The sequence below is a fragment of the Paralichthys olivaceus genome, chromosome 6 (assembly GCF_024713975.1).
Source record: "Paralichthys olivaceus isolate ysfri-2021 chromosome 6, ASM2471397v2, whole genome shotgun sequence".
Lineage (NCBI taxonomy): Eukaryota > Metazoa > Chordata > Actinopteri > Pleuronectiformes > Paralichthyidae > Paralichthys > Paralichthys olivaceus.
This window is the reverse complement of record NC_091098.1, coordinates 23799833-23826080: the sequence shown is the minus strand read 5'-3', so window position 1 is coordinate 23826080 and position 26248 is coordinate 23799833. Positions and strand designations below refer to the sequence as shown.

Sequence of the window (26248 nt, the reverse complement as noted above, 5' to 3'; positions counted from 1 at the left end):
ACTGTATATGAGCGTCATTACGGTAACTTTCTATTTTAACCTATGGTTTTAACTCACATATGCGTTATTACGGTAACTGTGTGCTTTATCGTTCAATTGTTCAATTGTGTGCTTTGCTGTATATGAGCGTCATTACGGTAATTTTCTGTTTTAACCATAGACTGTATATAAAGAGGTTTTAACCTATGGATTTATGCGTTATTACGGTAATTGTGTCCTTGACCGTTCACGATCGTTATTACGGTAACTGTCCTCTTTACTGTATATGAGCGTCATTACGGTAACTGTTCTCTTTACTGTATATGAGCGTCATTACGGTAACTGCGCTTCAACATGGCGCTGTCCTGTTCGAGCCTCTGTCGCCGTTTGTCTTTGGTCAGACTGTCTGTCCTCAGGACAAACGGGACAGCGACCGTCCTCTATTCTCCACCTGTGTCCTGTCAGTCCAGGTGAGTGTTGAATCCTTCCGGCTTCACTTGTCCACGACTTGTCCCCCAGTTTTACTCACATCTCACCGGAAGCCGTGCTAAGCTAAACTAAGTGACTGATGACCAGTTTGTTTTATCTCTAATATCTGAGTTCCACATGAAGACATCTGTGACGTGTTGATGAACATGTTGAAGGTCTCACCTAAACAACATTGTTGTCTCGGGGGACACAAACAGCGGTGTCAGGGTGTGTGGTTCCTCTGTGTTATCTATGTCCGCCATTTATTTCTTTTAAATCATATAAACGATCATTTGTGGATTTGACGAATCTGCAAATCTGCATCAACATCGAACATTTGACATTTGTTCAGAGAGGCTGCAATGCAGACAAAGAAAACCAGTGAACCTGATCACCAGTTAAACTGGAACATTTTGTTTTGTTCACGAATAATTATGAGTTTTTTTATTATTATACTCCTGAAGATCCATGTGTTTTTATTTTTCTTCATCTTTGTTCACAAGCTTTAAAAAAGTGTAAATAAAATGTGTGACATAAGAAGAGTGTACTTTCCTTTGTTCTTCAACTTTTGTTTCACTTGGACTGAGATTTCAGATAAAGTGATTACGTGTGAAAGGTCAAAGGTCCCCAAGATGTCGAAATATGTACATGGAAACTGCACTGGTTGGCGGAGGCACACAACCGTTCTTTGTGAACTGGACCAAGACAAACTTAAAGTAGGACTCACGCATATGCTTTTTCAAATTTCCAGGTTACCTCTGTGTAGAATCTACTCAACATCCAAAGTTAATCATGGTATTGGTCGATACGTCACCTCCCGCCTTCAACGAGCAAATAGCAAGTATGAAGGGTTCCTCAAAAGAAGATTTCCCAGCTTTTATCAGCTCTACCATACTTTTGTGGAAGGTAAAACCATGGTTATCTTTTCTCTGAGGTATTGGGATATACTCTGGATTGTTCAAGTGATACTGCACTTTAATGTGTTGTGGGCTGAACATGGCTCATGCACCCATTGTTTCATCAATGTCTTTTATCACCATTAACCAACTGAACATTTAATTGCTGTCATTGTTTCACTCAAGGATTTAAGTTACTGTACCAAGATGCCAAAGAAGTGAGGAGGATAAAAGTAAAGATGTTCACTGGTAGAGTTAAGTTCCAGGATTTGCCCTACAGAGAGATGGAGAAACTTAGACAGGTGGGTCAGTTTGATTTATATTTGATATGATTTATTAATATTAATATATTATATATTGATATTTATTCTTAAGTGATATAATTTTTAAGATACAAATATCAACCATATTACCTTCATAAATATATTCTGCTTTTCTCCATCATATTTGATATTGAACTGAATATCTTTGGAGTTTAGACTGAAAATGAAAATATATATATATATTTGAAAATTTCACCAGCCATTTTAATTTAGTTAAAAATAATCATTTGTTGCAGTCCAATATATATATATATATATATATATTTTTTTTTTTTTCTTGTTGGAAATAAACATGCTTTTCAGTTTCGCAGAGATGTGATCAAAGCTGTCCCGCTGGTGATGATATCCATCCCTCCCTTTGCCAACTACCTGGTTTTTGTCCTGATGTGAGTTACTGTGATAATCATCTTTTAATTAGTTTTGGCATCCTTTGGCTCACATTCAGCAAAGCAATTCGAACTGTTAAACACCCCTCCATGTGTCTCACCTCTCTCTCCTGTCATCCCCACCTGTTCAATGTCAGGTACTTTTTTCCCCGCCAGCTCCTGATCCCTCACTTCTGGACTGCCAGGCAGCAGGTAGAGTTTCGGAGAGTGTATAATTCCCTCAGGGCGCGGCAACACTTGCCAGTGCTCAAAGGCCTCGAGCACACCAGCCACAAAGTCAAAGACAGTCAGCTTCAGAGTCGCCTAAAAGATCTGTGCACTAAAGTAAGAGATTATATTTGTTGATGAAACACAAATATTTCCTCATCCATATGAAATTACTCAATAAACCTATATTTACTAATTTGCTTATTTATTGGAAAAAATATGTCATTTGCTTAAACATTTGAGTACAACTGTAATGGCTGATCCTCTATCAAGGAATGCATGAGAGGTTTTTTTGGTGCATTTTCAGGTGAAAAGTGGATCAAACCCTCAAGTGTCTGAAATCCTTGCTGTCCGAAGCCTGTTTTCTGGACCTCCTCTGGGCATAAAGCGGATGAGGGTGGATCACATGGTCAGTGAGACTCCATTCCTCATTCACATCCTGCACAAAACAAACTGCTCATACGGTTGATAATCAAATGCAAAGGGCTCGGTGAAACTGAACAACACTAAAGACGAACGGTCTCTTCTGTTTCCTTCATGGTTAATCAGAGGCGTATCAGCCGGCTGCTCTTCCTGACGCCTCGCCTCCCTGGCTTCCTGATCGGCCGGAGGCTGAACAGTCACGCCTTTGAGCTCATGCAGCTGGACCGCGCCCTCAGCAGGATGGGCCCTCATCAGCTCAGTGAATCTGAACTCCGACAGGTCAGTCGCTCTGTATCAGTGACGGTTCTACATTGAGTTACTCCCCGGGCGAGACAACCTCCAAGCCCCCCCAAAAAAATAAACACAAATCTTTGCAGAAACAGCCAGTGTTTTATTATAACTATTTACGTGAGACAAAACAGTAGAAGTTATTAGAACTTAAATAAATAGACACTATATACATAAAAATGGCAAATATATACAATCGGATATATAAAAATATGTAACAAGAGCAGAGAACAACAATAATGTAAAATTTAATGAATTAACAATATACAAATAAAATATAGAATAAATATTCTAAATAGCATCCCCCAACACTGTCACTCACGACCAGTCAAGACTAAACCGATTCACCTGGGTGACCACGTAATCGTTTTGTATCACCTATTTTAATTAGCCATTTCACACAATTCAGAAAAACGTGCAGGAATTATAGGCCTGTATTTATAACATTAATGAGATGTGTGTTATTTGGAAGATTCATTAGTGTATTAGTTCCCCCCCCCCCCCCCCTTGTCCGTTTCTATTTGGGAGACCCAGAGGTGAACTGTCCCCCGCCCGCCCCTCCCCTTCTCACACAGCTTCTGTGCACCGTGCGGCACCTTCTCAGAAAGCAGTGGTGCCTATTTGCCAATTCCCCACACACTGTGACATGATAGATAATAGAAAACCGTTTTGTGGCGCAGATGTTTTTTTTAAGTGCTCGTGCCGCCCCCCACGTGACATGAAAAAATGCTGCCCCGGGCGGCTGCCGGTTCGCCCGTGCCTAAAACCGCCGCTGCTCTGTATAAATGTGTACTCACCAGCCAAACAATGTTCAGCCCTCTGTAAACTGTACTTACCAATGATTTGACCCCCTCTAGGCTTGTTATTTTAGAGGACTCAACTCTGACAGTCTAGGTGTTAACCAGTGCCAGGAGTGGTTATCCCAGTGGCTTCAGGTTTCCTGCTCGTTGAAAGGTATTTTTCATTTTGATGAATATCAAAAAGAATAGTTCAACATTTCAGTAAGTAGACTTTTTGCTTTTATCTTTTCTTCAAAATGACAAACTATTCTTTTAACCCTGTGCTAGTGATGGGTCTGTCTTTTGTAAAATGCCATGTTATCTTTATGCTGCTTTTTTTTTGCAGAGTCAGAGGTCTCCCTGCTTTTGCACAACATTGTGTTTCTCTCTGCCAACTACCCGAATGCTGTGAAAAGGTCCCACTGACAGGAAGCCAGAAGAAGTCTGTGTTGTGATCATTCGTGCACTGGGCAGAAAAACATCCTACAGATCTGTTAACATCAACAAAAATATTCTTGGCAAGATCCTATGGGAAAATAAAAAGCAAACAAGGAAACGTGGGTCTGCCAATAAAGAAAACCAACCCATTGCTAAACGCTGTAGCATTGTCCTGTTTGCCAATTAAAGTTCTTGTCTTAGCCACGACATCTCTACTCTGACATAAGGACAATCTCAGAAGTATATTTTGGCTTAAAATCTTGCTTGGTGCAGTTTTACTGTTTATGATGCACTGAACTATGTTAAGTGGTGATGTTAAGCTAATATCGTGATTTCTTGTTGCTGTTGATTTTTGTATCATTTTAAGGCACAAACTTGACATCTGTTTACTTCCAAGCTAACGCACATTACAAAGCTGCAAAGACAAAGAGGAGATTTCGAGTGACAGTTCAGCAGAACTTTGTGATCTGTTAATATTTTGCTTGTGTGGTAAATTGATTGGACACATTCCATTCATAACAATCCACACAGACCCTTTATGTGGGTTAAATATTCACATTCACTTTTGCTTTATGTTCCGATACCTCACTTTGTACTCTGCTCATATATTTTTTTACTGTGGATAATGTTGGTCATGGCAAAATGGTAGATAACCCTTATAAGAGCCTTGGTGGAAGGAACTCCAAAAACATTCATGCTGGTGTGTTGGATGAGAAGCTGAACTTGTTGTACGAGTCAGATCTGCTGTGATGGCACTTTACTTTGTTTACGAGATGTTTTCTTGCTTTAGGGGCTGAATGACATTAACTGTCCTGGTCAGAACACGTGAGCACATTTCATTCAAGGTTTTTGCCGACTTCAGGGTGATGGTACAAAGAGGAAGTGCACGTCCCTTGCGCAGGGGTTTGCTGTTGTGAAATGGGAAATGTCATCTGCAGTATGAGTTGTAAAAGTTATGGATCTTTTTTTAAGTATTTGATATTATCTGCTCCAGTTTTGAATGTGGTGTTGCTGTGCCAATACTATTTATAATGCTTGTACTGTGTCTGAAATAAATACCTACATGGTCCATTATTTCTACCGGTTTGTATTTACACCTGCAGAAAATTAAGATTTGATTTGAAGTCTCTAATGAAATAGAAACAGCAGCCTCTAGCACAGTGAAACCATGAAGCAAGCTTATCTAAATAACAGTTTGTGTCTGAGAAACTCATCCAAGTGCATTGAAGCCATTTAATTTGAAACTTCAAAAGCCAAGGCGTTTTTGCATGAAATGCATCAGAGTGAAAAGATGCACTGTTCTCAAACCTGCTCCTCTCCTCCCCATAGCAGGTGATGGAGAGCCCTGTGACTGTCATGCAGTAATAACTAAAGCTTGTTTTACTAGAACAGACTAACACGATTAACTACTGATTCACAGGCAGCAGTTTGTTGCAATGACAGAAAATAGTAAGTGTTGACATCTACACAGATTCTGATCAATATTAAAGAATACACAACTGATGGAACATTTTTAAATTGATGTGATCTATGGTTTGTATTTATTTCTATTTGTATCTAATCATGAGTTAAATCGCAGGTGACTTTTATCCCTTGTCACTAGGTGAATATATACATCCTGTAGAGATATTCAAATTCCATTTTATGTGTCTAATCGTTTAGTTTTCTCCTTCTCTCTCTCTCTCCATAATATCCCTTAACATTGTTAGTCTCTCTCTTCCATTGCATACTGGTGTGCCTACGAGTCAGTGTTGTAAATGTTTGATTTAAAAAATAACATTCTGTAAAAGTATTTTATTTTAAAACATTTTGCTTTAAAACATGGGAGGAAACTGCAGCACCCGGAGTAAAACCATGTACCAGACATTTTTCCCCAGAAGATAAAGTTTTGTTTTTCTTTGATAACAATTTAAGACTTTGTTTACATTTCTGACAGAGAAGAAAAGCATATTAAATGTATATACAGTGAACCTGCTGATTTTATGGTATTGAAGCAAGTACGATGGCTGCAATGAACATGATAACCCCCAGTATTGCTCCAACCAGACAGATCCATTTGTAGAATCGGTCGTAACGCTCCTTTCTTGATTGCTGAGAAAAATCAGAGATGTCTTTTTGAAAACACTGCAAGATTTTAGCTTTCACATCTGGATCCTCCGTCAGAAGGGCCTGCTTTACATCCTGACCATCAAACTGCTTTTGAAGATTCTTCAGCACAACCTTTGCCAAGTGTTTGGACATGTTCATGTCTGGAAAAAAACCCTCCGGTAGAGTGAGTCCTTCCAGTATCTGATTGATCAGTTGTTTTGAGCAGTTGGCAATGTTCTCGGATGGCGACTTCTTCAGAGCACCGCTCATTTTGAAAACCTGTACAGTTACCAAGGTGGTAAATATATGGATCTGCTCTTCAGGCTTCAACATTTTTATTTCTGTGTGTATTACAATGCAATTGACAATGGATTATTCCTCAAGCAATTGCAAATGTGTGGCTGAGGCTGCTTTGTTGCTCTTCTTCTTTGCCTGGCAGAAAATTCCTTTGATCATAAAAGTCACGAACACAGGCAGCGGGTAAACATAGGGTGTGACACATGATGGCTAACTTTGGGTGAATAGATATTTCGAACCATGCCAGTCTATGGAGATGGTTGACAGGAGGAAATTGCCCAATTAAAAACACCTAGCCACTTAGAAATCTGTCTCCACCATGTTGTGATGAAATGGAAATTGGATTGAATCATTTCTGTGTTGCTGGTATCAAGTGAAATCAATTGGGGGGCATGGTGTGAGGCTCCAGTTAAACCCTCTAACCACAATGCGGAATGCATAATTTGGGGTGTGGCTTGAGCCTGTGGCACCTCAAGCCAAACCCTCAAGAACTGCACCTACACTATTATACACATTACACATTATTTTACTTCAAACATCGCTGTAGATGTAGTTTGAGATTAAGCTAAATTCTACAGGCCACCAAATTCTCTATACTAAACATAATGCCTATTGCCGCTGGGGCTCGTCGGTGCAAACGTATACTCTAAGTGGACGGATCAACTCCAGGACCTTTTTGTCAGTTTTTGCATTTATATAACGACAATACCTAGTTTTCAAATCAATAAACATGACACGGACAAGGTGAGCAGCAGGAAACTGATTAAATTTAGATTTTAAAAAATGATCTTAAGAAATGTAAGACAACTGAAAAGATTTCGGGGCTTTGAAAAGAGAAACAGATTCATTCTTGATTCGTATCACCCCAATCCAAAATCCTCCGGCCTTCACACTGGCTTCCTATAACATACAGGGTTGAAGCTCAAGATCCTGGTTGTTAAGCTTTACATGTCCGGCTCCTATAGCATAAGAACAGCAGGACTCTGAGGTCAGATCAGGGACTGTTGATCTTTCCACACCAAAGATCTAAGGACACTGTGCATTTAAAGGTACAGTGTGCATGTTGCAGCTGAACACCCCTCACCTCACCCTCTCCTTCCAAACATGAAGAAGAAACTGTGGTAGCTTCAGTTGTCATAAAAAACTCAGAAGGTGTTTAGTTTGTCCAGTCTGGACTAATGTAAAAAACATGGCAGCCTCCATAGAGAGGGTCCCCTCGACGTAAATATAAAGTATTTAATTATAAAGGGCCTTTTCCAGAGTAGGCTAAACTACAATTCATACAATTTAGATGAAACGAACAAGTGGAAATATCATGAGGATTATTCTACACTCAGTCTCTGCCAATAGTTCCCTTTCACCTAAATCTTACACACTGGACCTTTAAGGTTTTTGCTCCAACTCTAATTCTCTTCAACTTACATTCTGTAAACTTTGTGGACATTTACAGAGCAAGACTCATCTGTTTACACTTGCTTTGTTTTAAAATGTCCACTTCTAATGTTTGTGTGTAAACTCTACTTGCCCTTTGTTCATGTGTTTTACATGTAAAGCACTTTGTGACTTTTGTTCTTGAAAGGTGCTACACGACATTGTTACATGGTGTATTGATTCTCTGTTTGTATAAACACTTACGGCAAATTAAGATGGAATTTTAAGTCTTTAATAGAAACAGAAACTGCAGCCTGGAACCAGCAAAACATAAAAACAAATTCGACGCCAAGACAGGTCCAAAAAACCAACATATGCAAAAACTTACAGCAGGAGAAGAAGATAAAGAACAGGAAAACAATAGCCTGAATGCTGAGTCAGCATTAGCTGGAGCTACAACCATCAACAGTTGGATGGGTTTTTTCAGCAAAACCTCCACAGCATCGTGATCACTCCAACAATCAAAATTTATTTGTGCAACCCAAACCTGCAAATCACAATTAGACTCATAAGTCAACCCTGCATCAGAGAAACAGAAAAGTTTGAGTCAATCTACTGACTGCAGAGGTTGGCTTTCTTTTAAGACACTTTGTCTCACGACAAAACATGAATACTGACTCATCATTCACACTAAATATATAGTTTTGTGTATCAAACTTTAATTATAGGATGAACATATTTATGTTTACAAATGAAGCTCCCGGTAAGTGTGACATGAACAGCCTGCTCATTACAATGTGAAGCTGGATCACATGACTTCGTAGCCGCTGCGGATGCCTCTCATCAATACGCAGGCGAAAACAAGGCCCATTATCTGGAACGAGAACACAGAGGAGAAATATTTATGGTCAAGATCTTAGAATATTATAGAGAGAAACACAACAGTTCAATCTATGAGGAGAACACACTCTAGTTATAAGAGGGACTCTCTCTCTGTCTCTCTATATATATATATATATATATATACACACAGACACACACACAGTATATACATAACGTGTCTTCCTTTACGTCCTCAAATAAACTACAGCAGGCAAGTGGGTCAAACCACAGCTCGCAGTGCCACCAGATGATGTTGATATTTAGATTTATTTTAAATTCACGATATTGGATTGAGACACAGACACAGATGGACTGACCCACAACTGGTTCTGAGCTCTGAGTGTGAAGTGAGCAGACCATCTACCATATATCTATACTGTATATTATTACCTTGATCAGTGCATTAGCTATTCAAACAATGTGGCGCTGGATAGGAAAATGAGAACAGTGTCTGAAACTAGTGAAGACATGTGCGTCTTGCTTTGGCACCGAGTGGAGAGAAATATGCTAAAACGTAAGGAATAGAATGCAAAAAAAAAAAAGTACAGTTAAGACAAACACATATGTGTCGTGCTTCTGTTACATACCTGCAAGAGAGCAATCACAAGAGCTGCAACTATCACCCACAGGATGTTTTTCTTCAGGAACGCCTCCAAAGCATCATGACAACCCTGCATCAGAGAAACACAGACGTTAGAGTCCATCTGCCGACAGAAGATTTTTTTAAGAGACGCTTTGTCTCTGGGTGAAACACTGACTTCTTTTCAACATCTGTGTTTTGTCAACGTTACTTTTTCATTGTTTGAAGTTTATTTTATATACATGGCCTGAAATCACACACACACACACACACACACACACACACACACACACTATGAGCAACAACACTTGTATGATAGATAATAGAGGGCTTCTCACCTCTGAAGTTTCCTGACGGAGGATGTTCACTTTCTCAAATATATATAAATGTCATGATTTGAAACTGCTCTACATAAGCATTGATCCTGGCAATTCAGGAAACATTTTGGCCTGAAAGGTTCCTCTATTTCTGCCCCAGTTTCCCATAATCACAGTTTTAAACCATCCATTATGGATTCTGCATTTCAGTTGTGGTCGGAGAGAGGTGTAGCATCTATCAATGACCTCTACGACAATGGTACTTTCATGTCCTTCAGTGACCTATCGTCTAAATTTAATCTCCCCTCATCTCATCTTTTCCGTTTTTTTCAAATTAGACATTTTGCCCAGAAAAACTACCCAGATTTCCCTAACACCCCCCCTCAGACTCTGTTAGACACCCTTCTCAGGATGAACCCCAATCTGAAAGGGAATATCTCCCATATTTTTAATGCAATAGACGCCATCACTTCAGTTTTCCCACAACACACAAAACATCTGTGGGAACAGGATCTAGGGCTCAATTTTGAAGAAGATCAGTGGGAAAATATCCTTGAGTTGGTCCACAAATCTTCTGTCTGTGCCCGACATGGGCTGATTCAATGTAAACTTATACACAGGACTTACTACACCAATCATAGACTGTCTAAATTCTATCCCAATGTAGCTGACACTTGCAATAGATGCAACCAGTCCCCCGCCGATCTCATACACATGTTTTGGTCATGTCCAAAGCTTTCAGAGTTCTGGTCCAAAATTTTTGATACCCTTCAAACTGCTTACCATTTTGTGGCTGACCCTCATCCCCTCCCTGCCCTCTTTGGTATCCCACACGCCAACATGCTGACCGCTGAGGCACGACATTCTATGGCCTTTTGCACTTTGTTGGCTAGGCGCTTAATTTTGTTGAACTGGAAGCACAACTTGCCCCCATCCTATACTCGATGGGTTAAAGAGGTTCTGTACAACTTAAAGTTGGAGAGACTAAGGTTTTCCCTCAAGGGCTCTCTGAGGAAATTTGATCAAATCTGGAACCCCTTGTTGTTTATCATAGACTCATTAGACATAACACCTGAGGAGTCTGATGTCTGAGTTCTGCTCTTCACTGAAACTTACAATTATTCTTTAGTTTACTCAATCTGTGTTTTATTATATCTTTTTTTTTTTTTTTCTCTCTTTCCCTCTCTTTTCTCTTTTTTGTTTATTTATTTATTTATTTTATTTTTTTTTTTTTATTTTTTTTTTACTTTTTTACTTTTCTCTTTTTTTTTTTTTTTTTTTTTTTTTTTTTTCACTTCACCTAGAGACAGGTAGGGGTGGGACCTCTACAGGGGTATGAGGTGTGGGTGGGTGCGTGGGAGGGGGGGTGGGGGGTACTGTAAATTGTAAAACTGGGAAAAATGTGAGCATTGTTTAGTATCTCTTTTATGTCTTCAATTTGTATCGCTGATGCTCAATAAACAGACTTATCAAAAAAAAAAAAAAAAAAAAAAAAAAAAAAAAAAAAAAAAAAAGCATTGATCCTGAAGGGTCTGAGACCGTTTGGAACACTAGGTGGCATCATCAACCCATACATGTAGATTTTTTTTTTTATAAATGTGGTATTAAAACTAACAATAAAATTATAACTTTGGACGGACTTTGTCTGCGCTGTAAACAAATACACCAGCTGCTCCTCAGATGGGTTCCAATGGTTGTTAGAGGAAAGTGCTGCCTAACCTCGGGACTGAAATCTTGAGGATTAACTAATCTCATGCATATTAATTTGACAACAGAGCGTGAAGTCACAATACCTTCTGGTGAACTTTGGCAGGGTCTGTCATGGTCCCATTTCCACAGTTTGCACTGACATTCACACAGCATGAGTCAGGCACAGAGTTTCCTTGAGGTTTGAAGCTTCTCCAGTCAGAGGAACTGTTCACACCACAGCATTTCAACTAGAAGAAAATGAGTCAAATGAAAAAGAACATTCAATATTAACATGCCAGCTACAAGGCTGCACGTGACCAATGTAAAGTAAAAGGATATAACTTGTGTCAACAGATGGTGCAAAGAAAAACAAGGTGGTGTCAGCAGCAGCAACCAACAGGATGCAGCGGTGTTATGTGAAGGTGTTGTCAGTAAATATTGCCGAAGAGGCTTCACAATGAACTCACATCCTTCTGCAGTTTATCCACGGTGTCTCTGAATTCATCTGTGCTGTTGTTGTAACTGGAAATCATTTCAGTGAGGCTATCCTGGACGACAGTTGAGAGCTTAAAGGGAGACACAACATGGCAGCTGACGTTAAACCACACCTTCTGCAGGGTTTTACATAACTCACAAAACTGTGACTTTCTACACTCACCTTGTTTCTGAAGATGTATGCGGCGATAGCTCCTGCAATCTCAACAATGATTATCAGTGAGAGAAGGATGGCAAACTGCAGAGGAGGGAGAAAAGAAAAATACTCACAACTTAAATATTTTTCTATGATACCAGACGTTTGTGTTATTACTTCCACTGTGGAGGTTATATGTTCACCCGTCTGATTGTTTTTCAGCAGGATTACAAACACAACTGAAAGGATTTCAACTTAATGGAAGGGTGTGACATGGGCCAAGAAAGAAAACATTAAATCTCGGCCCAGATCCAGACAAAGGGTAAGAGCCAGGAATGATTTTTTCACCTTCTTTAACATTGCATCTTGGATCTTGATAAAAACAATCATCTATCTCAGGGTGATATCTTTGTGAGGGTGTGCATTTCAGTGCACTCTACTAAGTGTAGTGTAGTTTATACAATTTCACTCAAAATTCAACTTTCTTTGTTTTGATGATAATGAGCTTTATGAATTACCATTGTGACCATGCAGTAGTTTTCTTTCCAGGCTCCACAGCAGCCAAAGAAGGCGATGAAGAAAATCACCACACCGACTACGATGACAACGATAGGAGCTCCAGAGGCTGTCGCATCATGGATTATTAGTGTGTTGTGCAGAGCCATCTGCACCAGGATTCCCACCACGATCAGTGCTAGACCGCATAGCTGCACAAAAAGAAAATGATTTGTTTAGTTTCTTCACATGAACCCAGTGTTTAAGGGGTATAGTGAGTTTATTGAATTTTTCGGTTTGGTATGGTGAGCAAAGTGTGCAAAACTTTTGGTTTGAATTTGTGAACTGTAAAAGAGTCTACAGCCATGCTAGTAGATCTGTAATGCCAGAATGCTAACAATGACAATGCTAACATGCTGAGTTTAGTTTAGCTCGCTGACTTTAGCTTATTAATGGAAGTTCATTCATTTTGCTGGGAGGTTTTGGTGGAATTGAAATTTGGAAGATATATTCACAACATAAATATCTTAATACAAAACTTAAATATAAAACTTCTTGGCAAACCATCAAATGGATGTTGGGGTATAATTTCAAGATGTGAATAAAGAGTCAGTCTGTTTTTTTTATATATATAATTCATAAAAATGAACAATGTAGTAAATATTTAGTAAAAATACAAGATGTGTTTTGACTGATGGTTCGTTAAAGTAAAATACTTCAACTCTTAAAGGGAGGATTCATATTTCAACATTCAGTCCAGATCAATTCATAGAGTAAATATTCTCTTGCTCAAGAGTCAAACTGTTCCTGTATGAAAACCTAAACTCAAACAAATGAAAGGAAGTTTCAACACTCTTCAGTTCCTGAGTGCAGCTGTAAAAATCAGATAATGAGGTGTGATGTTCAAGTGTGGGACACAACAGAGTCAGTGGGGGGTTACACAATGATTACTGTCATGATGGATCAGTGTAATATCATCAATAACAGACTGTGATGATTTGGAACATAAAATTCAAGTGTTTGTTGTTACAGAAAATGTACAGATCAGTCAGCTGATTGTTCCTTCTGTATTTACTTTGACTCATGTCTCTCCAGCAGTATTGTCTTGACATATATTACAACAGTTTAGTAAAGTTGCTGTAACTAACAGAAGCCTCAGGAAGGAAAACTGCCAGCCAAACTGGTCCAACTACTTAATTATATCGGGGTTTTTTTAACGATAAAAAAAAAACAATATATAGGCATTTAAAGTAAAATCGAATAAAAACAGACAGGATTAAGACCTGAACATTTACACTGGAAGTCAATAGAATGTCAGATGACTCTGTTTGTTATATTGTCCGTGTTAAGTCGTTGCTGCAGCTGCAGACAAGTAGTCGTTCTCACCACCAATGTCAATATTTGAGTTGAGTCAAACAAATGGCTGATGGTTTACTTTAAAAAACATGGAGCGGAGTGAACAGTAAGAGGGTGACACACATCCCAGAATAGAATAAAATAGAAAATAAAGTGTTGATCTGAATGCTGCTATGTGTTTTCCTTTAGTTTGATTTTAATGTTATTCAATTAATTGATAAGTCAAAAAAAAAATCTGCAACCTTTTTGATATATGGTCAAATATTTAACGTATTTTTTTTGGGTTGGTTGGTTTAGTTGGACGGACAAAACATTTGTCTTGGAGATATGATCAATTGTAAATATCAGATTAATTAAACACTTTACTTTAATCCCACATTGTAAAATGTATAAGCAGTATCTAAACATTTATCAACAGGTTTAAAACACATTTAGCTGGAAGCATATATAAGAACATTTTAACTCCTTATTAATGTGAGGTATTTATCAACAATTACATTTTCTCCATGGAAAATGTTTGTACAAATAAAACTGTATTTTACAATATTATCTGTTTAGACACAAGCCTCCACTCGAGCTGTTGCAGCTGATGAAAGATCATCTTCGTCCAATTACACAAAAGAGTGGTATATGGTTTAAATGTCCTAAAACACTTGAAGTCTCTTTTCAGCATTTATATGAACTGAATAATCAATCAATAACTCTAAATATAATTGGTGTCTGCGTTTGTGTTTGCTAATATGCGGAGATATAAAAGCTTTTACTTATCAAAATAAACCAAGCTGAAGAGATTTTTTCTGAATTAAAGTTCTTTTTAATTGGTTGTACGTGTTTATTTATAGTTATTTGCAATAAAGCTTGTGATTAAATTGTAAAATATTAAATCTCAATTACATTTCTTTGTCACAAGGGTTTGATAATGACATCTTAAAAATCGTCATTTAAAAAAAAAAATATACATATCAGCTGATATATTGGTATCAGAAATGTTTTACTCTCTATTTGTATTGGAATCACTGAACAAAAATCCATATGACATTCTAATGTCCTAATAGAGGAAGTTTTAACTGTAGGCGAATACTGTGTTATAAAGTTATAATTGCTTGACCACTGTGTGGTAAGTTATAACCTATAAATGCTATGAATGATCGCAGGGGTTAAAATGAAGCATTTCCATTCGTAATGCAAATGAAAATAAGTTGCCAACCTACAAATGTGCACCGTGAAGAGAGAATAAAACCAGCTTAGTCATTCTACAGTTCGTCTTTCCCATAAAGAAATGATTTTCAGATTTGTACTCAGTGCTGCAGGTTGTAAGTGGCCCTATGTCTGTGATGGATGGAAAATAAAAAAAACTAGACGTTGATCTGGATGAGTCACATGATACGGTTACACTTTGAAATCTGGTCATAAGATTCACATTCCATCATCACCCACTCCTGCTCTAAAGCTGCCAAACAAACCGTGAAGAAACTGCAAACATTACAACCAGGAAATGTGAGCTCCTGTCCAGGATACGTCTCCCTGTGCTGCCATCAGTGAGAATTTAAACAAACATGTGAGTCAGTCGACAATTCATTAGAGGCAATTAATCCGGAGCTGCTGTCATTGTTTACCTGACATTCATTAAATGATTGTAACAGATGTTGTTGGGTAACAATTCATTAACCCATGGTCAGAGTCATGTGGGAGGCAGTGAACACATTTCACACTGCCTCAGAAGGTATCAGCTGATGCATATTGTGAAATATCTTAATTTATTTCAAAATGTTTTTCTTGTTTACTGCCACCACAAGCTCCCCTCACCTCACACTGCATCGTGTGTCTGTGTTGACCTTGTGGTTAACCTTGTTTGTTAGCAACCACTCGCACCGGAAAGTTGAAAAACTCATAATCTAAGTCACGTGGATGGAAACAACGAGAGATGTCTCAAGTGGACACATTTCCCTTGTGCTTTAAAAAAAAAACATATGAGCTGATGTACACTGGGATATATGGTATTTCAAAATGTATGTCTTGTTTCCCGTGAAGGCGGCGTTGTGTTGACTTTGAGACGAGCGAGCTCACCCAGAAGATGAAGTTGAAAAAGAAGAGCAGGAACTTCACACACTTCATTCCCCCCTCTACGCCCATGGCTGACGAGGATCGAGTTCCTGGGAGGAGGAGGAGGAGGAGGAGAAAGCAAACACATGTACACTTGCATTGACCTGCACACAAACATCAGCTGTGATGTGAGACACAGGACTGACATGTTGATTCCCTTCATACTGGATGTTGTGTGTGCAAATGAATTCCCCTCCTTGGTGTCAATAAAGTTGTCTGAACCTGAACTAAATGTGAGGCCTTGAGCCATGAAGAGGACGAGGTGTGACTCACTTCCCCTCGTTTTTATTCTTTCTTCCATGTGAGCATGATGTGATGTTATTTCTATTATTTGACAGTTTCACAGCAAAAAAAAAAAAAAAAAACAGGCAGACGATAAAAGCTTTGCATTGGAGAGCAAACGGGACAAACTCACAAGTAAAACTTTTCATCACAGTCAACATGGAGGAGTAAAAAGAACCACAGCTCTGAGGAGGACAGAAGGGAGGGAGGAGGAGGAGGAGGAGGGGGCGGGGGACCGAGCCAGATCTCCCCGGCCCTGCCCTGCCCTGCCCCGGGACCGTTAGCGACAATACCCGCTTTGTCGACCGGGGCTAAACTCCATTAACCACTTCCTCCTCCTCTGATTGAATTCATTACGGAGTTAAAATGGTGCGAGGTGAACACAAACAGCGGGAGCTGGAGCTCTTCCTTTTTTTTATTTCTTAATGACGACGTCGTTTGTTTAAAAAGTGCGCAACTCGTTCTGCGCCAAAAAACACAAAAACCCACCACCGGAAATAAAACCACGAGAAGGAGCTTCAGCGTGGAGGGATGCGTTTGAGTGCTTCAGTCCTACCTTCGTGAGGAGAGAGATATCCTGTGGCGAGGAGCAGGAGACGACGAAGTGTTGATGTTAGTCAGTAGGTATAGTTTATAGTCCGTCCTCCTCCTCCTCCTGCTCCTCCTCCTCCTCTTCTTTCTCCTCCTCCACAACTTTTCTCTCTTTGACCATAACTTTGTATGGTGCATTCAGGGTCTCCTCGTTAAACGCAACACTCAAAAATACCTCCCACTGCTCCCAGTTGAACTACACTCAACCCTGGTTCAACTCTGGTTTTACTCTATAAACCTATGTATGACTCCTGTTGCTGTAATATTGCAGATTTACCCCATTGTGGAGACTGATAAAGGATTATCTTAACTTGCCTTATCTTATCTTATTTTAAAAAGTGACTCCTTTATATTTTAAACCTCTGCCCAGCATCTGCACATGCTGAGCAGAGCCCTCATGCGTCCCTGAGATTCATGACAAGTTGTAAAGCTCTGACTCATCACTGTGAGATCCGGGCCTGCTCCCTGTCAAGTCAAGTAAAGTCTACTTTATTGGTTTTCATCCACATCCACAGTTTACGGCTTTCTCACAGGCCAAAGTGCAAAAAGAGAGAACAGTGCAGCAGAAAACACAATATAAAACACACAACCATTTCTTTAGTTGTCTTGTTGTTACGCCATCACACCAGCTTCTCACTTCTGCTCTGTACAATGTCTTGTCATCGCTGCTGATGAGTCCCTGTGTGTCTGCATTGTGCAAAAATGTGTCAGGCATCACTGTCTGCGTTCTCAAAATGTTCTTAATGCATTTAAAACCAGAATGAGAGAACTGGAGGCAGATTCTTTAAGATGCTGCTGTTTTTTACTGACCTGGTTCTGTAGCTGGATCCTTGAAATGTCCTCTGGACTGTTTTTTGGTTCTTTGGATCTTGTTTTTCGTTTCTGCCTTACACTGCTGCCTGTCTTTTCAGGTTTCCCTTGAAAAAACACATTCTTAATAATTCCAGAGGAGACCTCAGATTTTTACAGCGAGACTCAACAGTTTTCACAACGACCAACTGGCAGCGACAGAGACAAAACTAAAAGTACCACACTGCAAGTGTGTGCCTCCGTCAACCAGTTCAGTTTCCGTCTACATACATTTTTTTCTTAATAGATTCATATACGTTGACCTTTGACATACGCCCTTTAACCTTTGCCCAGCAAATTCTAATCGGTTCATCTGTAGATCTAACATGTGTGCCAAATTTGAGAGAATTCCCTTTAGGCGTTCGTAAGCTGTCGCATTCACAGAGGGATTGGATTAAAGTAGTTGTGTGTTTAATGTATAAGTTTAACTTTACTGAATTAAATTAAAGAGAGATGAAATAGAAATACTACGGAGCAATGAATTACCAACTGGACAAAGGAGTTCAACATAAATAGTATGTTGTTAATAAAGATGGACGACACGTCTTCAGTCCTCCCATTGTACAAATATGAGGCTGAAGTATTCCAAATATTGATGCAGCCTCCATGTGCTTTTGACGTCATTTGGAGCCAGAGTGTGCGCAGTGGAGTGAAGTCGCATTGGGTGAGAGAAGGGTTACACCCTGGACAAGTCGCCAGCTCATCACAGGACCAAACAGAGTTGATCTTTTGAATGCGGAAAAGGCGATTGACTCCTTTTCCATTACTGGTAGGGGAGTTTGAATTTGAGGGTTTTTCCTCCGTGAGGCACTCTCTCGACTCACTGTCTTATCAAATTAGTACATTCACGCTTGTGTCATGTTTCCATCACCGATAAAACATTAAACACTGTGAGTTGGACAGTCCCAATATGGTCTGATTATTTACATAGCAGAAGAAAATCATTTGTTGAGCAGCGACACAACATAAAGGAGACAGGAGAGGATCTAAATTACTGTGTAAAGAAAAGAAGACTGCATTGCCCAGGATTTTAGATTAAATCAGGTAGAGCCAAAACTACCAGTAATAATAAAGGATGAAAACCTGTTAATAACCTAGAATGTTGTTATAACAGACCTAATTAATGACTCTGACTGTCTCCACCTATTCCCTGTCACATTCTCCCATTTAGAGTTTATGTTTATTCAGATTCTGTCACATTTCTAGAAGATGAAACATCATGTCAATGTTTATAAGAAACCCAGTTCCTGTTTGCTCTTTTACGTGCCAATGAGTAACATCCTCTGATCATGAGATAACTGTTGAACCTTGAGCAAGGTTTTCAAAGAACTCAAGTGATGACAGCTCAACTTCTCCTTAAAAAGGAGGAACCACATGAAGTGAGGAGACGGCTGAATCCAGATCATCAAGCTCTCGCTTTAAGAAATCTTTCAGACGTATCGCAAACATCATGAGAGTCCAGTGTGTTTTATTTTATGGCCACAGATGATTGAAGTGTAAGACTGATCCTAGTGAACTGGGCGCTCAAAGTTCTGGTCATGTGGTGACAGTCACAAGCCTCGCTGAATGCTTTGGAAGAATTCCGGAGTGAAAGGTCACATTTTTATGGAGGAAGCATTTTGTTCCATTTACAATCAATGACATCAGTTTAGAAACAAAAAGAGGAAAGGTTATAGGTTAATAATATTTAGGTGGAAGTTGGTTTGACACAAATGAAGTATTTCCTTGTACTCCTCGATGTAAGTACTCAGTGTGGACGTCTGACTCACGCTGCATGTTTTCTCACATTGCTACTGTTAAGGTGAATAAAGTGGAGCGAATCACCGACCTCAGCTGGTCTCGCTCACTCTCTGTGTAACAAGCGTATCAAAAACAAACACCTGTGTGACCCACATCTCTCAGCAGACCTCAAGCCACCAATAACATCAGCATATCAATAAAGGTGGTTGATAAAGAACTAAGATTTGAATTTGAATCATTTATGAGAACGTATGAGTGCTGTGTTTGGTGGTTACATATCCTGAAACCTTTTATCAGCTTTTAATTAACGTTTATTAACTCCTATTTGTTTATTTTATTATCAGGTTAGTTCAGAAATAAAACACTACTTGACAAATCAATCTCTTGCAATCAAATTGTACACAGATTACACTGTTCTTGATACAAACAATCTAAATAAACAGTCGTGTCTTTGGATCTGATCTTTGTACAATCAGATACGTTTTATTTATTTATGTCATCTTTCATGTAAATGTTTTTCACAGCAGACATTTAGGCTCCTGTTACCAAGAGCAGCAGAGAAGTGACTTTTAACACTTACAATAGACCATCTTCTGTCTCATAGCCTTTGTGCAAATATTTATACACACCTTGTGTCCCTGTATAAATACTTTGGTTTCAAGGTGAATGACATTTTGTCTTTTGAGCAAAACAAACTAGGCTTAAAACAGGTAGTTATTTTTAGAGGCAGGTCCTGTTTCACTTGTGGAACTATAAAGATGTCCGTAACTGTCCTCTAAACTAAGCGACATATAGTTTCTCTGTCAGTTCACTTTTTCTTTCTGTGCTTAAAAAAGTTTTCAGGTGAAAGGGAACAATTGTCAGAAATTTGATGTAGAATAATCCTCATGATGTTTTCACTCCTTCGTTTCATCTAAACTGTATTGATTGTAGTTTTCTTTAGCCCAGAAAAGACCCTTTATATTCAAATACTTTATATTTACATCGAGGGGGTCCTCTCTACGGAGGCTGCCATGTTTTTTACTTTAGTCCAGACTGGAGAAACTAAACACCTCTCGAGTTTTTATGACAACTGAAGCTGGCACAGGTTCTTTTTCATGTTTGGAAGGAGAGGGTGAGGTGAGGGGTGTTCAGCTGCAACATGCAACTTCAATACTAGATATCACAAAATTCTACACACTCTACCTTTAATTCCTATACTCACACCGTGAAGCACAAATCCACTGCCTATCCTTTATTTAGAAGAGAGGCCTCGTATTTACTTACTCCACCAATGTCAAACTACATGTTATCTCGTCAGCACCAAAGGTAAACAGTTTGATAAAATAGTTTGTATTTGTCCTGCACTGAGCACCAAAGACAGACAAATCCTATTGCAATCACGTTTGACATTTGATTGATCTGTATTGGAAAACTCCAGTGGCGTTATTCATTTAAAGGACACTATGTGTTTAGCTACACTCAAATTCAAAATCACTATTATTTTATTGTCCTGAAGCGGTTAAATCCCAAGACATTCAAACAGTAAAAATATCAGTCGGCAACAGTAACTGACATCAATTGTTTTAGTCCTTTTCAGAAATGTAACTCACGTGTGCTATAAATTATGAAAACGTCCCATCACCACTGACGAGTAGCAGAATTCAGTAACTTCACTTTGTGACTTTTTACAGCGCACGTGTCCTCAAATTGATGAACATGCTTTCTTAATTAGTTTTTTCTATTTGCATGTGTTTTTTTTAAAAATTTGCATATGTGTTGAGCTCTCTCGGCCACCGTAGACATTAACTCTGTGCACAAGATAAATAACTAAATATAATTTCTTGACCAGAATGTGACCGGCGAATCTACACACTTGTATTTTAAAACATATATTGAAAAGGTAATTAAATTGAAAAGTTCTCTCCACTGAGCGTGGTGATGTAAAGTCCAACACGCAAACACGTCGCGACGTTGAACGCGCACCGCTGATGACGACATCCAGCGTCGTGTGTGTGTGATTGGCTGCGCGGTGCGTCACTCTGCGCGGAGAGGCGGAAGAGGCGGGTCGTGGGACTCTCATCATGGCGGGACACATGAAAATGACAAACGGCTCCGGCTCGACCCGCGGGACGTTCCTGGTTCTCGTGGCGCTGCTCCTCGGTTTCCCTCCGGACTCGCACCAGGACTCAGGTGAGAGGCTGCGTCACGACGCCTCAACACAGGCTGCGGCTCGAAGGAGGTGCCCTGGAAACGAGTGTCGCTCAGGCTAACTCGTGTTAGCTTGTGTTTGTTGTTGCTGTAACCGAACATCTCCTCGGAACTCTGTATTTGGACTCTGATGTGTCCTGGCTCGCGCGTCCTCGTTGTCTCTGTGCAGACTGGAAACTTGGTGGAGTTTAAATACTAGTTTTATTTTGTTGTTTTGCCGAAACCTGCAAAAAAAAAACCTCGTCACCGTGTTACCCTTCACGAATTAACCACTCACCATTTCTACAACAACACCGGGTGAGACACTACAAGATGAAATCACTGCCGGTTCTGCAACTGTGTTTAAAAAGGGAAGTTTATTTCAGTGGAATCCAAAGAAAACAAGATGAAACTCTTGACTTCTACTTGTTCTGTAAAAGAAAAGTGAGCGAGAGGAAGAACTTGTTGTGTTACCTGCTCCTCTCATATAAATAATACAACATTAATACACATCCCCCCTTTTTTATTTACATTTCATTAAGCATATAAAAAGTCTTTCAACAATATTCATCATCCTCATTTTGTAGAATATAATGAAGTGTGTTGTATTACTTTGTCCCCTCCATTCAAATCAATGAGGCTGATTCACCTCAATACAAATCACAGTGATCTGGAGATGTCAATCCATAATACATTAGATTTCAGGTTAAGTCTCGCGAATATGGATTTTTAGGGGGTCTACGTGGATGTATATATAGTAGTAAGTAAAAATATAATGACTGAAATATCATTTGAATCCTAAGATAATGACAGATTAAAAAACCTTTTCATATAAAATGAAAACATATGTGCCTTTTTCATTTCTTTATTGCTTATTCTGTAAATAAAATGTAAAGTTTAAATAGCAGGGGCATACAGTCAAGAAAGTTTTTCGACGGGAGCTGGTGGGAATGAGGCTGAGTGTCATGGACGGGGGAGGAGGTCATAAAGTATTGAGACAATTTAAGACAAAGGGCGTCATCATCTAACAACAGGATCAGTGCTTGTAACAGTTGGACTGCAAAATATTGCAAAATAACTCGAAGTTAGTTTATAATGTCATCAAGACCTCGTGTTCAATGTTCAGTTCTTTTAATCATAAATATTTGAATTTAAACTTCATGTCTTTCAGCTTAACATGTAAGTAACATGTGACATAGACTTAGTGTAACATATATATAACGTACATATCTCTGCTGATCAAACCCAGGTAATGAAAGTCCAGTAATTGATCTGCATGATGGAGAAGAGTACATCCTGTCGGGGTCCAATCGGTTCTGTTACCAAAACTCCATCGTGCCCACCTGGCGGCAAACATGGACCAGAATTCAGGTAAGTTGTTTGAGTGGAGCGCAGCCAACAACAGCTGTTTATCATCGCTCCTTGTCTCTGCGTTAAACGTTTCAGCAACAGAGGAATTATTGGTAATAGTGGTTATATGTGACTGAACTTTCCTCTGGCAGTTCCTTTACGTTGAAACGCAGTTGTTTTAGTTCTGTTATAACTAAAGATGTCCGACAGGTCAAAGTGTGGAGCTCCAACGTGTTCAAGTTGGTAATCGTGGAAGGTGAGGAGGAGCTGCAGGAGTTGGAGCGCTTCAGTGTCTGGAGCTGGTTTCAGAGCTTGTTACGTGAGCGGCACAATGAAACCACCATTAACATCGGCCTATTCAGCAAGAAGACGTGCTTCAAGATCGACCCCAGTGCAAAAGCCAAGTACACTGTCAAGCCCCTGCGCAGTAAGATGGACACTAATTCGTTTTCTGATCTCTGACAAATATAACAAGACTGATATTCTGATATATGACGTGTTTGTTTTTTCTCTGCAGAGTTTGATATCTATCTGTTTTTGGTTTTCCTCTCTGGGGCGTTGCTGTTGATCTTTGCAGATTCACTCAGCAGGTAATTTATACTTAACCTTCAATATTAGGGTCGTCAGAGCATTATTATTACGTTATTAACGTTTTTTTTCTCCTAATGTGAAGGAGTCAAGTTTTCTTCTACTCTGCTGGTATGAGCACAGGCATGATCGCCTCTCTCATCATCCTCTTCTTCATTCTGGCTCGCTTTTTGCCAAAGGTACAGTTTGTCATTGTCCTCAAATAGCTGTGATTTTTGGGTTAAAAAAACACTTTGGCCACTTAATTATCTTAATGAGTTTGTGTTTGCTTCCACAGAAAAGCCCTTTTTATTTGTTGATTGTCGGTGGCTGGTCATTCTCTGTGTACGCCATTCAGCTCGTCTGCAGGAACCTCAGCATAATTCTACGAGAACACTGGCACATGGCTTTAGGTACAAACTCCTCATGAACACAAGTTACAGAGATAATGAGTCAATGGAATTGGAAACATCAGACCAAAGAAAGGCTCTTAGTTTTTAAAAACATTATAGCTTTAGATATTGTGGGACCACTGAGCATGTAAGTAAACATCTCAACACGGATTTGTCTCCTTTAGATTTGTCTCATCTGTTTCTGTAATCCATTTTTTTTACGTCAGGTTACGTCGGAGTGGTGGGATTCATCAGTTTTGCCGTGTGTTACCGTTACGGCCCCCTGGTGGATGAGAAGAACATCAACATCTTGTCGTGGACACTGCAGCTGTTCGGCCTACTCCTGATTTACTTAGGAATTCAAATACAGCAAGTTGCATTCGCTATCATGGTGGCAGCTTTGCTCTCCAAAAATCTGGAGTACCCAGTCTTTATGGCAGTTACTGCATGGAGGTGAGTGTTCTGAAAGCTGACAGGAGGGGGCGTGAAAGCTCTGTACTGCAACTGAAAATCACTCAGTGTGTGTGTGTGTGTCTATGGCCTTGCCGACTTTGTTAATGTAGGCACATGAGTTTTTTGACACAGTACAAGATACATGTTTAATATTTCCTGTACTTCATCAATAATACGTTCTTTGAAAAACCTTGCGTGATGTTTATTTTTATTGCAGCCACTTAGATTTAACGAAATTGACATTTCCTGAATGTGAATTCCGAATGAATGATTGTTGCAGGAAAATCAGACGGTTGACTGGTCGCTGGAAGCCGAAGCCACGTCGCCTGTTGACTGAGGAGGAGTATCAGAAGGAGGCGGAGGAAGAGACTCGACGAGCACTGGATGAGCTGAGGAAGATCTGTCACAGCCCAGAGTTCAGCCCCTGGAGAGCAGTGTCGAGGCTTCAGTCCCCAAAAAGGTGCCAACTTTATATTATTTTTTTATTCCTAAATAACTTATTAATGCACAACGTCTTTTAAAGCACGATTTAAGCCCATCCCCCGCCTTGGTATGGAAGAATTAACTAATTAAAAAATTAAGACCCATGATTTATTCCTGGGGAAAACAGTAAAATCTCAATTCCTGGATATAATACTAAACATGTATTTGCTTAGTATGTGAGTTCTCTTAAATAATGATACATGCTTATTTATACATATATATATATATACATATATATATATACATACACACATATGTGTTACTGATAGATGACTTTGCTCCACAGGTTTGCTGATTTTATTGAGGGGTCACCTCACTTGATGTCAAATGAGGTGTCTGTCCACGCTCAGGAATACGGCTTTGGTGGATCATTTTTCGAGGATGAATTCTTTGACACTGACGACGACGAGGAAGAAGAAGAAGAAGAACTGAAGCCTCTGATGGTACCAGAGTGAGACGAGGAGCAAGTACTGTGTTGGATTTGTTTTTGAAAATTAAAACAATTACTGCATCGCTGCCTTTCAGAGAGGTGCTCGGACAAATGGCTCCCTGCAGCTTCTTTGCAAACGTCCATGTAAATGTGCTGTGGTGGATGGTTTTAAAACCCCGGATCATCACTTCAGTCACAGGTGACAACTTGACCGACACTCCCGGGCAGAACAGTCTGGTCATTATCAGCATGTGTCTGTTTCATAGTTTCAAAAACTGTGCACTAAAGCCATCTCTTCTTTTTAAGGGAACAAAGGCTCATGTCAAAATTGAGTTTACTGAAAAGCTGAAACTCTGATCGAGGCTCTTTGGAAGTCAAAGTGAATTTTTACTGGGTGCTGGTAGTTTTGAACTGTGCGTTCTTTTAGTCATAGTTTAGAAAAGGTTTTTAGTTTTCAAAGCTGCAGTAGGAGAGTCGAGATAACGTGCGTACATCACTGTGCTTAGTTCACTCGTCTCTGAACAGTGGTGGTTGTTGTTCCAGATGTTTTCTTCAGGGAGGAACCGCTTGTTCCTGTTTTGTGTTTCACATGTTCATTTTAATGGACTAATCAGCCGAGGTTTTCCAAAGTATTTTGAATTAAAAAAAGAAAAATTGCACACTGACATGCATGTACTTGTATCATTGTATCCGATTGCGTTACTTTAATTGTGTAACGCATGTGAAGCCAAAAACTCACTTTTCTAAAAAAGGATTTCATTGATGGTGCAAAGTAAAAGTAGTTTTGAGGTATTTTTTACTTGTAATTCCCATTTTACTAATACTTTACTAAAGTTAAAAGGCAAATGTAATTTTGTACTGGATAACTTTTATCTCAAAGTTATAGTTACTCAAAAAACGAACCAACAGTAACAGAAGTAATTAAAATGTGGCTTTTCTTTGGCCA

General features: G+C 39.3%; 3 protein-coding genes across 3 annotated transcripts; 2 read left to right on the top strand and 1 right to left on the bottom strand.

The window, feature by feature from the left end:
• The first annotated feature begins 290 nt into the window (after nucleotides 1–290).
• On the top strand, nucleotides 291–5256 carry letmd1 (LETM1 domain containing 1). Its single transcript, XM_020104730.2, has 9 exons — nucleotides 291–449; nucleotides 1199–1353; nucleotides 1530–1645; nucleotides 1970–2052; nucleotides 2190–2376; nucleotides 2567–2668; nucleotides 2809–2961; nucleotides 3828–3924; nucleotides 4096–5256. Exons 1-9 carry the CDS (start codon nucleotides 334–336, stop codon nucleotides 4173–4175), a joined length of 1089 nt encoding a protein of 362 aa, XP_019960289.2. The 5' UTR covers nucleotides 291–333; the 3' UTR covers nucleotides 4176–5256.
• Nucleotides 5257–8219: 2963 nt separating this feature from the next.
• cd63 (CD63 molecule) lies at nucleotides 8220–17263 on the bottom strand. Its single transcript, XM_020104686.2, has 8 exons — nucleotides 16835–17263; nucleotides 15961–16046; nucleotides 12561–12749; nucleotides 12070–12144; nucleotides 11879–11977; nucleotides 11516–11659; nucleotides 9413–9496; nucleotides 8220–8817 (listed from the first exon to the last, which is right to left on the bottom strand). Exons 2-8 carry the CDS (start codon nucleotides 16024–16026, stop codon nucleotides 8752–8754), a joined length of 723 nt encoding a protein of 240 aa, XP_019960245.1. The 5' UTR covers nucleotides 16027–16046; nucleotides 16835–17263; the 3' UTR covers nucleotides 8220–8751.
• A 4209-nt stretch (nucleotides 17264–21472) lies between these two features.
• Nucleotides 21473–25967, top strand: nemp1 (nuclear envelope integral membrane protein 1). Its single transcript, XM_020104721.2, has 9 exons — nucleotides 21473–21630; nucleotides 22877–22998; nucleotides 23188–23404; nucleotides 23495–23567; nucleotides 23651–23744; nucleotides 23843–23957; nucleotides 24164–24389; nucleotides 24670–24849; nucleotides 25159–25967. The coding sequence occupies exons 1-9, from the start codon at nucleotides 21522–21524 to the stop codon at nucleotides 25325–25327; spliced, it is 1305 nt and encodes a 434-aa protein (XP_019960280.1). The 5' UTR covers nucleotides 21473–21521; the 3' UTR covers nucleotides 25328–25967.
• Nucleotides 25968–26248: the final 281 nt, after the last annotated feature.

Excerpts from the sequence above, each read along its gene's own strand:
- letmd1 (XM_020104730.2), top strand. The coding sequence starts at position 334 with ATGGCGCTGTCCTGTTCGAGCCTCTGTCGCCGTTTGTCTTTGGTCAGA. Across the intron at positions 2,669-2,808 it reads GGATGAGGGTGGATCACATG|AGGCGTATCAGCCGGCTGCT; the intron begins GTCAGTGAGACT and ends ATGGTTAATCAG. Across the intron at positions 2,962-3,827 it reads GTGAATCTGAACTCCGACAG|GCTTGTTATTTTAGAGGACT; the intron begins GTCAGTCGCTCT and ends GACCCCCTCTAG.
- cd63 (XM_020104686.2), bottom strand. The coding sequence starts at position 16,026 with ATGGGCGTAGAGGGGGGAATGAAGTGTGTGAAGTTCCTGCTCTTCTTT. Across the intron at positions 11,660-11,878 it reads TGGATAAACTGCAGAAGGAT|TTGAAATGCTGTGGTGTGAA; the intron begins GTGAGTTCATTG and ends ATTTTCTTCTAG. Across the intron at positions 8,818-9,412 it reads TTGTGATTGCTCTCTTGCAG|ATAATGGGCCTTGTTTTCGC; the intron begins GTATGTAACAGA and ends TTCTCGTTCCAG.
- nemp1 (XM_020104721.2), top strand. The coding sequence starts at position 21,522 with ATGGCGGGACACATGAAAATGACAAACGGCTCCGGCTCGACCCGCGGG. Across the intron at positions 23,958-24,163 it reads ACACTGGCACATGGCTTTAG|GTTACGTCGGAGTGGTGGGA; the intron begins GTACAAACTCCT and ends TTTTTACGTCAG. Across the intron at positions 24,850-25,158 it reads AGGCTTCAGTCCCCAAAAAG|GTTTGCTGATTTTATTGAGG; the intron begins GTGCCAACTTTA and ends TTTGCTCCACAG.